The 14,628-nt window shown below is 38.8% G+C and overlaps 1 protein-coding gene and 1 long non-coding RNA gene across 7 annotated transcripts in view; one reads left to right on the top strand and one right to left on the bottom strand.

Annotated features, from left to right (window-relative positions):
- Positions 1-14,628, top strand: part of BBS4 (Bardet-Biedl syndrome 4) — a 43,835-nt gene that overhangs the window by 1,350 nt on the left and 27,857 nt on the right. For all 6 annotated transcript variants that reach the window (XM_087972599.1, XM_087972596.1, XM_087972598.1 and 3 more), the window contains exon 2: positions 4,269-4,320. In XM_087972599.1, coding sequence (XP_087828725.1) covers positions 4,269-4,320 — 52 coding nt within the window. The remainder of the gene's footprint in view (positions 1-4,268; positions 4,321-14,628) is intronic.
- LOC113425338 (uncharacterized) overlaps positions 1-14,628 on the bottom strand; it is a 370,548-nt gene that overhangs the window by 334,817 nt on the left and 21,103 nt on the right. The window lies entirely within an intron of this gene.

The following is a 14,628-nucleotide window of genomic DNA, read 5'->3' as shown; positions in this document are numbered from 1 at the left end:
CTTGTCTTGTTGCTGTCTTGAGTTCTCCATAAAAAAAAGATGGGATGAAAATATAACAATGACCACACAATGGTTTGGTTGCTGGAAGCTCTCCACCTGGACAAATAAGCATCTCATGCTCTGATGTTTTATCAAAGCAGAATATAGGTTCAAGTGGTTGTTTTAAAATTTTATTTAGAATAAATTCCATCTTTAGACTTGATTTCAAGTACATCTGTGTGGCTAGGTTTTTGCTGCCGTGTTTTGACTTCTGGATTTTGAATGATCAAACCCACATATATACATTAGCGTCCTGTGGTATCCTAAAAACCAAACCTTCTGTTTAGGGAAAGGCCAAACTCTTCTCACTTTTTCTAGAAGGAACTCAACAATACTGAATGATCAATAAAAAGAGACAATTTTTGCAGTAAAGTCTAGAGATCAAGAAGATGTTATAGAATGAAAAAGATACAGAGTGGGGCATCAGAAGGAAAAGTAGAGACCTCAGATACCATTTCTAGCTATTACATAAATTTCAGTTTTCCCCACTATCCCCACTATCCAGTAATGATTGCTGGATAATCACCAATGAATTTACCATTTCACCAAAATGGTAAAAAAAAAAAAAAATCACACCTAATTGCTTTCCTATTGTAATACCCAGAAGGATGATGGCAATCTTTTTATTGTTTCTCTGTGCTCAGTACCGTACTGTAAAATATATATTTTTTTTAAAAAAAATCTTCCCTCCCTCCCCCCCACAGTGGTGTTTCAAAAATTATAATACTGTAGTCCATTCTACAATTTCAGAAGTTTTACATTTTATTCTGCTGTGAATAAAAACCAGGCCTTAGTAAAGACAAGATCACACACACACACACACACACACAAATGCATCTGTACCTTTGCAGATTTTAAACTATGCTTTCTGTTTATGGCAGCCTGGTTTAATAAGGAATTTGTTAAAAAAAAAATGTATTTCTCTTCAAAAGACATGACTCACGGATATGCCTTTTTTCTTTTGATGGTCAAGTTGGAGAGTGTACTTAGAATCTTGGTTCTTTATGAACACATTCCAGGATTTTTAATAGTTCTTTTAATAAAAGCTCTAGCACAGTATGCTATCTTGGGCAAAAGAATTACAATGTAGGAACCAACGGATTATCTATTCTGCTTGACTATATTTGGTGCTACAATAGGAAAGTTGGATATTTTAATTGGAGTAAGATTTTTACACTGAATTTTTCACTGGAGCACCATTCTCATCCAGCAGTTAATTCTGCATCAGGGTATTATGGAAAAAGCTTCAAATTGGTTTTAGAAATCTCTCTGTTTATTTGTTCTGTATTACCTTAGAGTGCTGTTTAAGTCTGAAGTGCTTAACAGCTATGATTCTAAAAAACTTGAAATGTAAATGTAAAAATTCTTCTCTGAGTTGTGAAACACATGGGCTATAAGAGATCAAAGCAACAGTTTACCTAAACAAAGCTTATTCTTGTTTCCAGAGTATGAACCCTTTTGCCTGAATTCTAAGCTATTTTGAAATTCTATCTATCATCTATCTATTTGTCTGTCTGTCTGTCTGTCTATCTATCTATCTATCTATCTATCTATCTATCTGCATAATTAAGTTAATCACAAATGAATATATCTTGTAAAGCAGCATCAAACCACAGCAGCATATAAAGCCTTACAAAACTTCACATTTTAGTATAATCTGATAAATGTTTACTGTTGGTTATAGATTTTTATCCCATTCTTTTTATACATATTTCAAGGAAGTGAACATTCATAATATTCGGGCCTTTTCCCCCAGCAACAAGAACATTCCTGTGAGGTAGATTGTGCCAAGAGCAGGTGTCTGGCCCAACCTGACCCAGATGGCTTTCATGCCTAAGGCAGGACTAGAACTCACATGTCTCCTGGTTTTATGCTGCCATCTTACCCACCACACCAAACTAACCTTCTAAAAAGTCTTAAAAGAAAGGTGGAGTTGCTGCCAGCTCAAATCGGCCCTGGGGAAAAAATCATGTCATAAGCAGTGAAACCCAACTGAAAAATGCCCTTTTACGGGGTCATCGGCAAGGAATCCAAATGAAAGCATCTAAAGAGAATCTCAGGCACCCAGGAAGTTTGTGTGAGAGGTTGTAAATTAGTCCATCTCCTTTTCGTATGCCATACACAAGGCTGATTTTTTCTTTGAAAAGAATTCATCCGCTCCCTCAGCTGCCTACTTTTAAGGCTGCCTTAAGGTAATGTCTCACATGAAACAGGGTTCTAAGTCAGTCTTTGCAGACCAAACTGGAAACCACGGATACCTTTGGGATAGCTGAAGTTGCTTTATGGTTGACAAGGTGTATTCCATATAACTGGAGTTTTATTAGGTAAAGATATACATTACCTATAAACCTAGGTGATCGTTGTTTTGTTGGAGTTGGGTTTAGAGAGAGGAGCTTATTTATTGGAACTTCGGGGTTAAGGCTAAATCAACTGAATTGAAAAGGAAAACAAGACTCTCCTACTTGCTTTGTTCTCTTGAGTTAGTGACGTCACTGCCTGTGATTAATGCCACTATTTCTTCTCGAAATGGCCATGTTTTAACTGAATGCTGAGTCCACAAAGGAAGACTCGCTCACAAAGAGACTAGCGACTTTTTTATGCTTTGCTTTGAACCTAATCAGCACTTCTGCCCCTTCTTATCCCTGGTGTATCTTCAGCCTTCGGAGGAGAACAGGGTTGGTTTAAAAAAAGCAAAATGTGCTTGCCAAAAAGAAGTGCAGCTCAGCACCTTAAGCTGTCCTTAAAGATGAGTGTATACGTTCCCCGTTTCCAAAAAGGTAGCTTAATTAGGTTGTTGCAGCAAGAACGAGGAAGTATCTGAAGGCACCTTAATGTCAAGTGATTGTATTGTGCCATGATATATCCAACATATTATTCTGAGTGATAGGAAGGGGAAGAACTGTAACTAATGAAGTCAGAGGGAACGAAATGCAGGAAATATTGGCTGTGACAATTACCTTATTAATAGTGTAATTATCACTCCCTGTATTCTCTGCATTTCATTTATCTGATCTCATTTTTATCCCCCTCAATGAGTGGGGGATAATCTTTGTATAGTTAATTACATAGTTGGCAGTTGATTTATCTGCTCTACATTTATGAATATAGCAAGATATAAATATGTATGTGTGTGTGTGTATGTAAGTATATGTGTGTATGTGTACATGTGCCTGTATATTTATTGACTTTTTACTTGCTATTTTTATGTACACTGTGAGCTTGTGTGCCGACGACAAATTCCTTGTGTGTCCTATCACATTTGGCGAATAAAGAATTCTGTTTTATTCTATTCCATTCTATTCTATATGCACGCGCGCGCACACACACACACACACAGAGAGAGAGAGAGAGAGAGAGAGAGAGAGAGAGAGAGAGAGACTAAAGAAAGTATGACTTCTGCTTTCCACAATGGAAAAAAACTCAAAACTTTTCTGGATTTTTTTTCATGCCATTGCTGTTGGTAGACACCAGGCAAGAAACAATATCTCACATTTGAAAATTCTGCATCTCATAACCTTCAGATTTAATAATGAAAGAGGGAAGATAACAAGCGGAAGGGAATTAAATTATTATATTGCTAATGATAGCTAATCAGCTAATACCCAGCTGATTATCAGCAATTTTGTTGTTAATAGAGCACATTGAGGTATGTTCTCTTACAGCACTTCTAACATCCATTCTACAGAAACCTCAATTACTGAGAGTGTGGGTTTGTTTATCTTCCCTCTGAGAAAATAGTTGTGTTTGGAAGGGGAGTTATTTTGGAAAAGGAAACATAAAGTATTAAGATGGCAAAGTTGGATACAATTTGTAGTATAATTCAGTTTCTGTAATTCAAAGAGTTTCAATTTTCCAGTAACAAAATTCAAATATCTGGAAGATTTAGAGTAGGCAAGATAAAATACAGTTTCATATAGAATGCCATTTGTGTTTGGAATTCGCAGGAGCAAAAGAGGGCTTTGGGTTAAATAACTTCTAAAAGGCATTAGAATTTAAATATATTAGCTAAATCAGACCTTTGTGTCCAGAGACAGTAGTACAATACATTTGAATTCTTAGTTCTAACAAAGAATAGGCATGAGAATGCGCTGTTGGCTTTTCTCCTCTTTGTTATTTCCTAGAGTGCTGTGTATTTTCTGGTCTAAAGCTTGGAACATGGGAGGGTAAATAAGGTGATTTCTTCAAAGTTTTTAATTCTGACATGTGCTACTTTTTAAATCTTATTTCAGACTGCATCCCTGCCAGCAGCAGCAGAACTTCCCAGAGCCAGGTCAGGAAGAGGTTTGTTCTGATTTATATCTCTATAGTTATTTCAGCCATTTTAAACTACTGTCTCCAGTGCATTCTGTGCAGAAAACACTTCAGTTTAATAAACTTTGATTGATGGCCTCAAAATGGTTATTTAGGGGACAGACTGATTCTAGGTATTCACTGATATTAAACTACAGTTGCCTCAGCTCCCATAGAATGGCCAACTGTGCTTTCCTGAAACTAGAATGCTGAATATCATTTTCTAGAGAAGGCCTGGGTGGTTGAAGGTGATGCTGGCATCCTCTTTGATTGCCTTCCTGGTTTTCAGGTCTTTTGATGACCTAGATACCGACCAAGGAGGTAGGGGGTTGGTCATTTAATCTCAGAATACCCAGCCATATTACCCCGAACGATTTAACCCTTGGTTTTGTGGGTGCTTCGATTAATCTTAATATGTGGTATTATTGCCAGCATAGTTTTATAGCCATTTATCTACTGAAGTCCATAACTCCTTTAAAGGTCTTGCATTACTTACAAACGGTGGTATTACCTAATTGCCCTTCCAGTATATTAAAGATGATTTTTTTTAAAAAAATGAAGAATTTAACAAGTGTCCCAATGAGATGGGTTTATCGAGCGACATAATGCAATAGTTAGTGCCTGTTTTATCCCTTCGTAATGTATGACATCGGAAGAGGTGGCAGTCTCAGATTCATTTCGAAGCTCAATAGCTTGCTTTGTGCACTGTTTCCAAACAGGCAAAGGAGAAGAACAGAGAAAAAGCTCTCTTTCTGGAATTTATGAGTAATGCAGAGGCAGTTGAGTATTAAGTATAAACTTCCTCCCTTTGAAATAATTCAAACCAGATGTTGTGGGGGGGGGGGAAGAGGGGGAGGAAATCCTGCTGTTATAACATTTTGCAGCTTAGCAGCAGCAAGAACAAATAACTGTGGCTAAAATAGTTTATTGGAAACCGTAGTTGTTGGAAGTAAGCTTGGGAAATGTAATAATCCACTCTGTTTTCTGGGCGTTTGCGGCCTGGAATTTAACTGGAACCAACTTCTGTGAAGCTTCGGATCACTTGGAGTCCATTTTTCCGTTGCTTTAAGCCGTACTTCGACCGCAATAGCCAGCCAGTTTCCAACGAGCAATGGCGGAAGCTGGATTCGCTTAACGGCCTCCTGATTCGCTTAACTTCAGTGATTCGCTTAACAATCGTGTGGGGGGGGGGGGTAGGGAAACATCCTAGAAGCGGGTGCAACTCACTTAAGGACTGTCTTGGCTCAGCAAGGGAAATTCTGGTCCTAGCTGTGGTCGTAAATCGAGGACTATCCATAATGGCAACATTGCTATTGCATGAGGGCAATAAATACAGAGAGAAAAGAAAAGTACGGTATAGGCAGTCCTCAACTTATGACCACAATTGAGCCGAAAATGTCCGTTGTTAAGCGAGAAATGCGTTACGTGAGTTTTGCCCCATTTCTGGCCACCGTTGTTAAGTGAATCCCTGCATTTGATAAGTTGGTTGTGAAGTGAATCTGGCTCCCCCATTGACTTTGCTTGCTAGAAGGTCACCAAAAGGGGATCACGTGATCCCCCGGGACACCAACACGGTCATAAATCTGAAGCGGATGCCGAACATCTGAATTTGGATCAGAAGGCTGTGGGGATGCTGCAAAGGTTGTGACTGGTAAAAACATTCCTATGTCCCTTTTTTCCCCAGTGCCACGGCAACTTTGAACGGGTCACTAAACAAACTGTCCTAAGTCGAGCACCACCTGTATCTACAACTTGGCATGCACAACAGTTTTTGCCATCGTGGCTCAATTGCCTGTTTTTCTCGCCTGCCTCTGATTAAAAACGCTCCTTATTTTCCTCGCTGGGTATTTTGCAGTGGAGAGAAAAGACGGATGTATCCGAGCAGTCGGAGAACACAGGATAACGCAATTAGAGGGTGACATTATCCATAAAAGTCTGTGAACGGTTTCAGAGCCAGTGAAAGAATCAGCCCGGAAGGATCCTGGTTTTTCAGGCAGATTCATCACAGGCTTTTTAAACTGTACACAGAAAGCAGAAGGGTAAATGGAATTGCTGGTTTGGATTTTTTCCTCACTGAAAGAAACGCGAGCGGAGTAAATCTTTTCTGATGGAATAAGGTTGAGGTAGATTGAATTTCCCGCTGGGTGAACGCAGAGCCCGTGGATAAATTTATTCATGAGAATGCTTTTTTTTCCCCCCCCCTTCTTCTTTTGCTGCGTTTTATTTTATTTTATTTTTTGTTTCCAGAGCTGCATTTTGTAGCGTTTCCCACATCCAACGTGGTAGCACCCCGAGAGATTTTGAAGCATGCTCCAGCTACGACTTCAAAAGGGCCAACGGGTTTGATAGGGGATTTAAACTGCTACTTGCTTTCGTCGGCGAGATGGTAGCACAACAAAAAGTTTCGGTTTGAAAGACCCTCCGGGCCTTTAGAAGCATTGAGGGGTAGAGCTTGCCTGTTTTATAACTCTATTCCAGTGGAAAGATTAAGACAGTGGCAGAATTGATTCCCGTGGAAAGCAAATACTGTATGCTTAATGGGCCAGATTGTATACTTGGAGGTTTATGTTGCCACACAAGCCTTATGAAAGCTGATTAACTTTGGGGGGGACTTAAGAATAACTGTTGTGTAGATGAGCACCGCCGTTTGATTTCTTTTTAACCCTTTTTTTTTTCCAACACCATTCAGGGTACAAAGTTATAAAATTCATTTTAATATTACCGGAACGCTCAGATCTAAAGAAGAAGGAAATAAATGTATAATCCTACATGAAAATCCTGTTCTTTCCCCCCCCCCCCTCTTTTTTTTTTTTGAAACTGTTTAAATGATTTGTATGCTTGGTGTTCTGTCAGAGTAAAATGGCTTTAGATATCGCCCTAAGCCACCATCGCTTTTACTGGCTTAATGGGCTGTGTGAACTGAGCCCCTGTCAGACAGAAGTGCCAATGGGTTAGCTCTAACTGTAAGGCCCCTGCTCAGTTTGGTTTCAGCCATGGTGGGTGTTTCCAAATAATTTCGCTACTGGCAGTAGTCAGTCCTCGGCTTACGACACAATTTCATTTGCTAATAAGCAAGGTAGCTGTTAAGTGAATTGCACCTGATCTTACAGCTTTTTTTTTTTTTGCCACAGCTTGTAAGCAAATCACCCTAGTCGTTAATAGCAATAGCACTTGGACTTATATACCGCTTCACAGGGCTTTTCAGCCCTCTCTAAGCAGTTTACGGAGTCAGCCTCTTGCCCCCAACAATCTGGGTCCTCATTTTATCGATCTGGGAAGGAGGGAAGGCTGAGGCAACCTTTGAGCCTGGTGAGACTTGAACTGTTGGCTGTGGACAGAGTTAGCCTGCAACTCTGTATTCTAATCATTGGGAAGGAAGGAAGGAAGGAAGGAAGGAAGGAAGGAAGGAAGGAAGGAAGGAAGGAAGGAAGGAAGGAAGGAAGGAAGGAAGGAAGGAAGGAAGGAAGAGCACTTAGACTTATATACTGCTTCACGGTGCTTTACAGCCCCCCCAAGTGGGTTACAGAGTCAGCCTCTTGCCCGCAGCGATCTGTCTGCAATCATTTTGCCTACCTTGGAAGGATGGAAGGCCGAGTCAACTTGAGCGTGGTGAGATTCGAACTGCCAAATTGCAGTCAGCCAGCAGTCAGCAGAAGTAGCCTGCAGTACTGCCCTCTAACCACTGTGCCACAGTGGATTCAATTAACAACTGGCTCACCCTAGTCGTTAATTGAATCATGCAGTCGTTAAGCGAACCCAGCTTCCCCCAAACTGGCTGGAACAGTCGCGCATGATGCTCGCATGACTCCGGGATGGTACAACCGTCATAAATTCATGATGGTTGCCAGGCGCCCAAATTTTGATCCAATGATTATAAGGATGCCATGAGCATTGTAAGTGCAAGGACCAGCCATAAATAACCTTTTTCAGTGCCATTGTGAATTCTAACCGTTGCTAAACAAATGGGTGTAAGTCGAGAACTACCACTATACCAGGAGATAAATTACTTCTAATAATTGCAGAAATCTCCACATTATACCCTGTCTTTCAGACAGCTGGAAAGAAAAAATAGATCTTGCCGTACTGCTTGTTTTCCACTAAGGGGAGATGCAGAGTCAGAAAATATCTTCCTTTTCTTTGTTTGCTTAAATGCGCGCGCTCTCTCTCTTTCTCTCTTTCTTTTTGCCATTTCAATCACACTTTTTGCCTTTCTGGTGTACAGGGACTGTTAATACAGGATAGTGAGATAAATTACAGCTTTGTTGCAAGCATCAGAATTGTTTATGACAGGTTTTATTAAACCCAGCTGACTGTAAATAACTGTAAGCCATACAGGTTTATTGTTTGATTTAGAGTTGATTCCAGTGGCTGTTTGGAGGGGAAAAAAAAAAGGGAGCAAAGAGAACATTAAGCACGGAGACAATAACAGTGGTTTGGGAATATGGAGATTTCAAAACTACCTGCGCCGTGTGCTTAGAGGAAGAAATATGCCCCTAGCCTTCAGATACTGTATCTGGATAATGTACAGTAAGGTATCTCTGGTTAGAGAATTGATTATGCATCTCTGATTAACCTCGGCCTTCGGTAAAGGGAGCCACCTATAAATCAGCCACCTGGAACTTTGCAGAAATGTTGGACTGCAACGCCAATCCCTGAGTTTTGCCAGTTTTAAAGCAGCCAGATATAATACGGGGTACCTTGATTGATTTTTTTCCTTTTTCTCTTTTTAAAAGCATATAATTTTAACAGAATAACAGAGTTGGAAGGGCCCTTGGAGGTCTTCTCAAACTACATCATTTCACACAAATGGCTGTCCAATCTCTTCTTAAAAACCTCCAAGTTTTGGAGTACCTACAACTTCTGAAGGCAAATTTGTTCCACTGATTAATTGTTCTTACTGCCAGAAAATTTCTCCTTAGCTGTAGGTTGGTTCTCTTCTTGATTAGTTTCCATCCATTGTTTCTTGTCCTGCCTTCAGGTGCTTTGGAGAATAGACTGACCCCCCTCTTGTTTGTGGCAGCCCTCAAATATACGAACAGTGCTATCCTGTCGTCCCTAGTCCTTCTTTTCATTAAACTAGACCCACCCAATTCTAGCAACCGTTCTTCCTATGGTTTAGCCTATCCAGTCCCTTAATCATCTTTGTTGCTCTGCTCTGCACAATTTATAGAAGTCTCCACATCTTCTTCTTTTTTTTTATATTGTGGCAACCAAATTGGATGCAATATTCCAGCAATTTTGAAATGATGGCCTGCAAAGAAAACGGGGAACAACATATTTACCTATTCTAATTCGCCCTTGTTCCTTGCTGAGGGATAATCAAAGGCACCTGGCTGTCAGTGTAAGACCAGTTCACTGTTAGGTATAACATTGATACCAAATATGGTTTGGGTGAATAAATATATAAAACTTAGATATCATGGTTTAAGTGCTTATCACTTTAAGCACAATGCAGCAGGCAATTAGCCGATTAAGGGTGCGGTTAGAAGTTACAATATAAGGAAGCATTAGAAGCTGGAAAGCTTACTGACTGTAACTGTAACTGTGTGCTGCTGCGACTTACTGTGTGTTGCTGTGACTAACTGTGATTACTGACTGTGAGTGCCTGTGACTGAACTGTTATTGTTTGCTACTGTTTGCTGATTTACTGCGTAATTCTACTGAATATCCAGCGTTTGTTTCTCTGGAGAGTGAAACCGGAGGAGGAGAAGATATCTTTATCGGCTGATAAAGATATTGCAAGGACTCTTAACTTGGACTATACTAGTGAGTCTTACTGGATGGAAATACTGTGAATGACTTAATGGACTGAATGACAATGCTTAAACTCTAACTGGATTAAAAACTATTTAAACTACAAACAGTGTTTGTGTTCAGTGTGTGTATACTCTGGGCCCTTCCTGGCTTGACTACTGCTGCAATACTCTGCTAGGGGTTAATCCCCAAACCCTAACATTGGTTATGGGCCCAGCAGCATAGTCTAACTAACCAGGATATAGCAGTGAGAGTTGGTGTGAGTTGCACATTACTGTAAAAACAAACTGTTTTAATTAGTTTAAAATAGTCAAAATATCTGAAGAGTAATGGCACAAGTAAATTTGTCACAACTGTCCATGATATCCAGGCTGGATGGAACAAACTATGTTTCATGGTCAATGAAATGTAGTTTACTTCTACGCAGAGAAGGTTTGTGGGACATTATAGCAAACCCACCAGATGTGAGTAGCTGGGATCCTGCTAATGATGATGATAAAGAAAAGTTACAAGACTTTAACCTGAAGAATGAGCAGGCTTTATGCATCATAGGACTGACTCTCTGTGATCAGCAGCTTGTCCATATTCGTGGAGAAGAAAATGCTGCAAACTGCTGGGAGAACCTCAGGAAGATTTATGTTCGGGACAGTGTAGGAGCACATATAAATCTTACACGGAAGCTTTTTCGAACGCATCTTCAGAGGAATGGAGATATGTTAGTTCATTTAAACTGTATGAAGAGCATTTTTCAAGAATTGCAAGAAAAAGAGCTTATATTTAATGAACTGCAACAAGTCTACATAATATTATCTTCATTAGATCAAAGCTATGATGACTATGTGACTTCGTTAGAGGTATTGCCAAAAGAAAGCCTCTCATTAACCGAGATTACAGGCAGGCTACTAGAAGAAGCCAGAAGAAGGCGTGAGCGTGACGAGCTGAGAGAAGATAAGAAAGAAGAGAAATTATCTTCAAAGTTTGAAAGAAACCAGCAAAGCAAAGTAAAGCACCTGGAAGAAGAGAATTTATCTTCAACGGCATACACAATTAAAAAGTGTTTTAATTGTGGAGGCAGAGGACATTTGGCAAGATTCTGCAAAAAGAGAAAAAGCCAGAATGTAAAAAGCCAAAGAAAGCATTTGAACTAGCCACGTTTAGCAACTCTGATGTGAAGAATAATCTATGGGTGGTTGACAGTGGCGCATCCCACTGCATCACAAGAGATAAGACAAAATTTATAAAAATGTCTACAAGCTCTCAACATATATCTCTTGCTAACGGCTGGAACCTGAAAGCGAAAGGTCAAGGTTTTGCACGTTGTCCGTACATAAACCAGGATATAAAAATGTTGTATGTACCGCAACTAAAGTTTAATTTGCTTTCAGTAAGGGTATTAGATAAATTAGGTTATGTAATTACTTTTAAAGATAATAATTGCATAATTGAAAAAGATAACAAAAGGGTAACTGCAGCTTTAAATGGAACATTATATGTCTTAGATAATAGTAAGAAAGGGGAGGCACAAACTGTATTTAATAATATAAAGCCTCATGAAGAATGTATCCATTTATTGCATAGGCGTTTGGGGCATGTAAATTTTAAAATGCTAAAACGTACAGTTGAGTTATCTGAAGGAATAAGGTTAAAACCTTGTGATAAATATTTGCGTTGTAATGTTTGCTGTGAAGATAAGAGCAAAGTATTGCCTGCAAATAGGCTAAATGGTTTCAAAACAAAAGAACCTTTAGAAGTAGTATTTGCAGACATAATAGGTCCAAAGAAACCCAGTATGGGGGTGCTAGATATATACTGAGCATTATGGACCATTATTCTAGATATGGGTTTTGCTATTTAATGAAAAGCAAAACTGAAACATATCAACATTTTTTCAATTGGCTTAGGTTTGCTGAAAGAAAGTCTAAACGACAACTGATAACCCTGGTGACAGATAATGGCACGGAATTTGTTAATAACAAATTCCAGAACAGACTTAAGGTATCTGGAATAGAGCATAAGAAGTCTGCTCCATACAGGCCAGAACATAACGCTTTTATTGAAAGAAGAGGCCAAACACTACAGGCAATGGTTAGAACAATGTTAAATGATTCTGGGTTACCTGATTCTTTGTGGGGGAGGCTACAATGTGTGCTAATAACATATTGAACAACGTTGTTAATACAACAACAGGTGAAATTCCATTCACCAGATGGCATGGCAGGAAACCTGATCTAAGTTACCTGCACACATTTGGTGCACCAGCATGGGTGCATATTCCTGCACAACTCAGAAAAAAAGGGCAACATAGAGCTAAAAGATTTTTCTTCGTTGGTTATCAGGCAAACCATAGGGCATATAGATTTTGGGAGAAAGGCACATCTAAAGTGTTATGTAGTGCTAGTGCCCAATTTCTAGAACATGAAGGATGGGAGAAATTAGAACAGGATGCCAATAAAGATGTAATTATTGAATCCTATAGAAATCCCATTAGTTATCCCTGTAACTTTAAAAATAAAGTAAAGAGACAAATACAGGATGAAATAGTGCCCATAAAGGAAGAAACAGATTCAATAGCTGAACAGGATGAGGAAGATGAACAGGTAGTAGTTCAACAAAGTCCTCCTGTAAGCCCTGTAATTCCCAGAAGAACTACACGTATATCTAGACCGCCTGATAGGTACCAGGCTAACACAGTGTGCCAGATTAATCAAGTTCCTAATTCTGTTGAAGAAATTAAAAAGTATCCTAATAAGGAAAAAGAAAAATGGTATGCAGCAATGAATAAGGAACTGAATTCATTAAGAGATATGAAAGTGTATGAAAATGCCAAATTACCTGTAGGTAAGAAATCCATTGGCTGCAAATGGATATTTAAGGTAAAAACAGATAAAGATGGTAATTTAATCCATAAGGCAAGGTTAGTAGCCCAAGGTTTTAGGCAGAATGCTAATGACTATGATGAGGTGTTTGCACCTAGTCTTAAGGCAGCAACCTTGAGAGCAGCTTTAGTGTGGGCAGCTAGTAAAAACTATATAGTTAACCATTTAGATGTGGAAACTGCTTACTTGCACGCCACATTAAAACATACTATTTATATGAAAAAACCTGTTGGTATTAAAAGTGAAAATAAGGATAATAATGATTGTTGGTTGTTAAAGAAAAGTCTCTATGGTCTTAAACAATCAGGCTATGAATGGAACCAGTATATTGTAAAGGAACTAGACAATATAGGATTTAAAGCTGGTTTAGCCGATCCATGTCTGTTTAAGAGGGAGACAAATGGGAAAGTATCATTATTATTACTGTTCACAGATGACATTGCATTGATAACTGAAACTAATGATGAAGCAAATAAAATAATAGCATCATTAGGAAAGAGAATAAAGATCAAGCAATTAGGGAGATAAAGAAGTATCTCGGTTTGAATATAAAGAAAACACGGAAAGGTTATAAGATATCTCAGGAAGATAAGATAAGCAAATTGCTAAAAGATTACAAGATGGAGCTTTGTAAGCCAGCTAAGACTCCAATGAGTCAGGAGTTTAGCAACACTGATGAACAAAGCCCTGAGTTTGATAAGGTGATTTATCAATCTTTAATTGGTAGTTTGAGTTATATTAGTAATTGGTCTAGACCAGATATATCGTACTGCGTGAATCAGTTGGCTAGATTCAATTCTGCACCATGTGAAAGACACTGGATTGCAGCTAAGAGGATATTAAGATATCTTAAAAAGACAATGAATTATTCATTGTATTTAGAACCAAAGGATGATTTAATTCTGAGTGCTTATGCAGATGCTAGCTTTGCATCAGAAAGAGACACAAGAAAGTCGACTTCAGGAACAGCCATAATGCTGGGTAATACATTAATAGGCTGGAAGTCAATAAGACAACAGCATATAAGTTTGTCTACTATGGAGGCAGAATTCTCCTGTTTATCATTGTTATGTACAGAATTAATAATGTATAAACAAATGTTAATTGATATAGGTATAACTGTAGATTATCCTATAATTATACATGAAGATAATCAGGCAGCAATTCAAATGGCCACAAATATTGGAGTAAAAACAAGGAGCAAGCATACAGATCTAAGATACCTAAACGTGAGACAATCTGTAAGAAGTAAGATGATTCAGCTAGAGTACTGTATGTCGGAGGACAATTTAGCTGATAATTTTACTAAAGCCCAAGGTGCCAGTAAGCACCAGGAGAGTTGTGAAAAATATGGGATTAGATTGTAAAAGGTATTTTATATTTATATCACCCAAAAAGGGAGTATGTTAGGTATAACATTGATACCAAATATGGTTTGGGTGAATAAATATATAAAACTTAGATATCATGGTTTAAGTGCTTATCACTTTAAGCACAATGCAGCAGGCAATTAGCCGATTAAGGGTGCGGTTAGAAGTTACAATATAAGGAAGCATTAGAAGCTGGAAAGCTTACTGACTGTAACTGTAACTGTGTGCTGCTGCGACTTACTGTGTGTTGCTGTGACTAACTGTGATTACTGACTGTGAGTGCCTGTGACTGAACTGTT

The sequence above is a fragment of the Notechis scutatus genome, chromosome 11 (genome assembly GCF_049901735.1).
Source record: "Notechis scutatus isolate UNSWTSFEM ecotype Mainland chromosome 11, rNotScu1.2, whole genome shotgun sequence".
Classification (NCBI taxonomy): domain Eukaryota; kingdom Metazoa; phylum Chordata; class Lepidosauria; order Squamata; family Elapidae; genus Notechis; species Notechis scutatus.
Note: the sequence above shows the minus strand (reverse complement) of the source record. Positions and strands in the feature narration are given on the sequence as shown.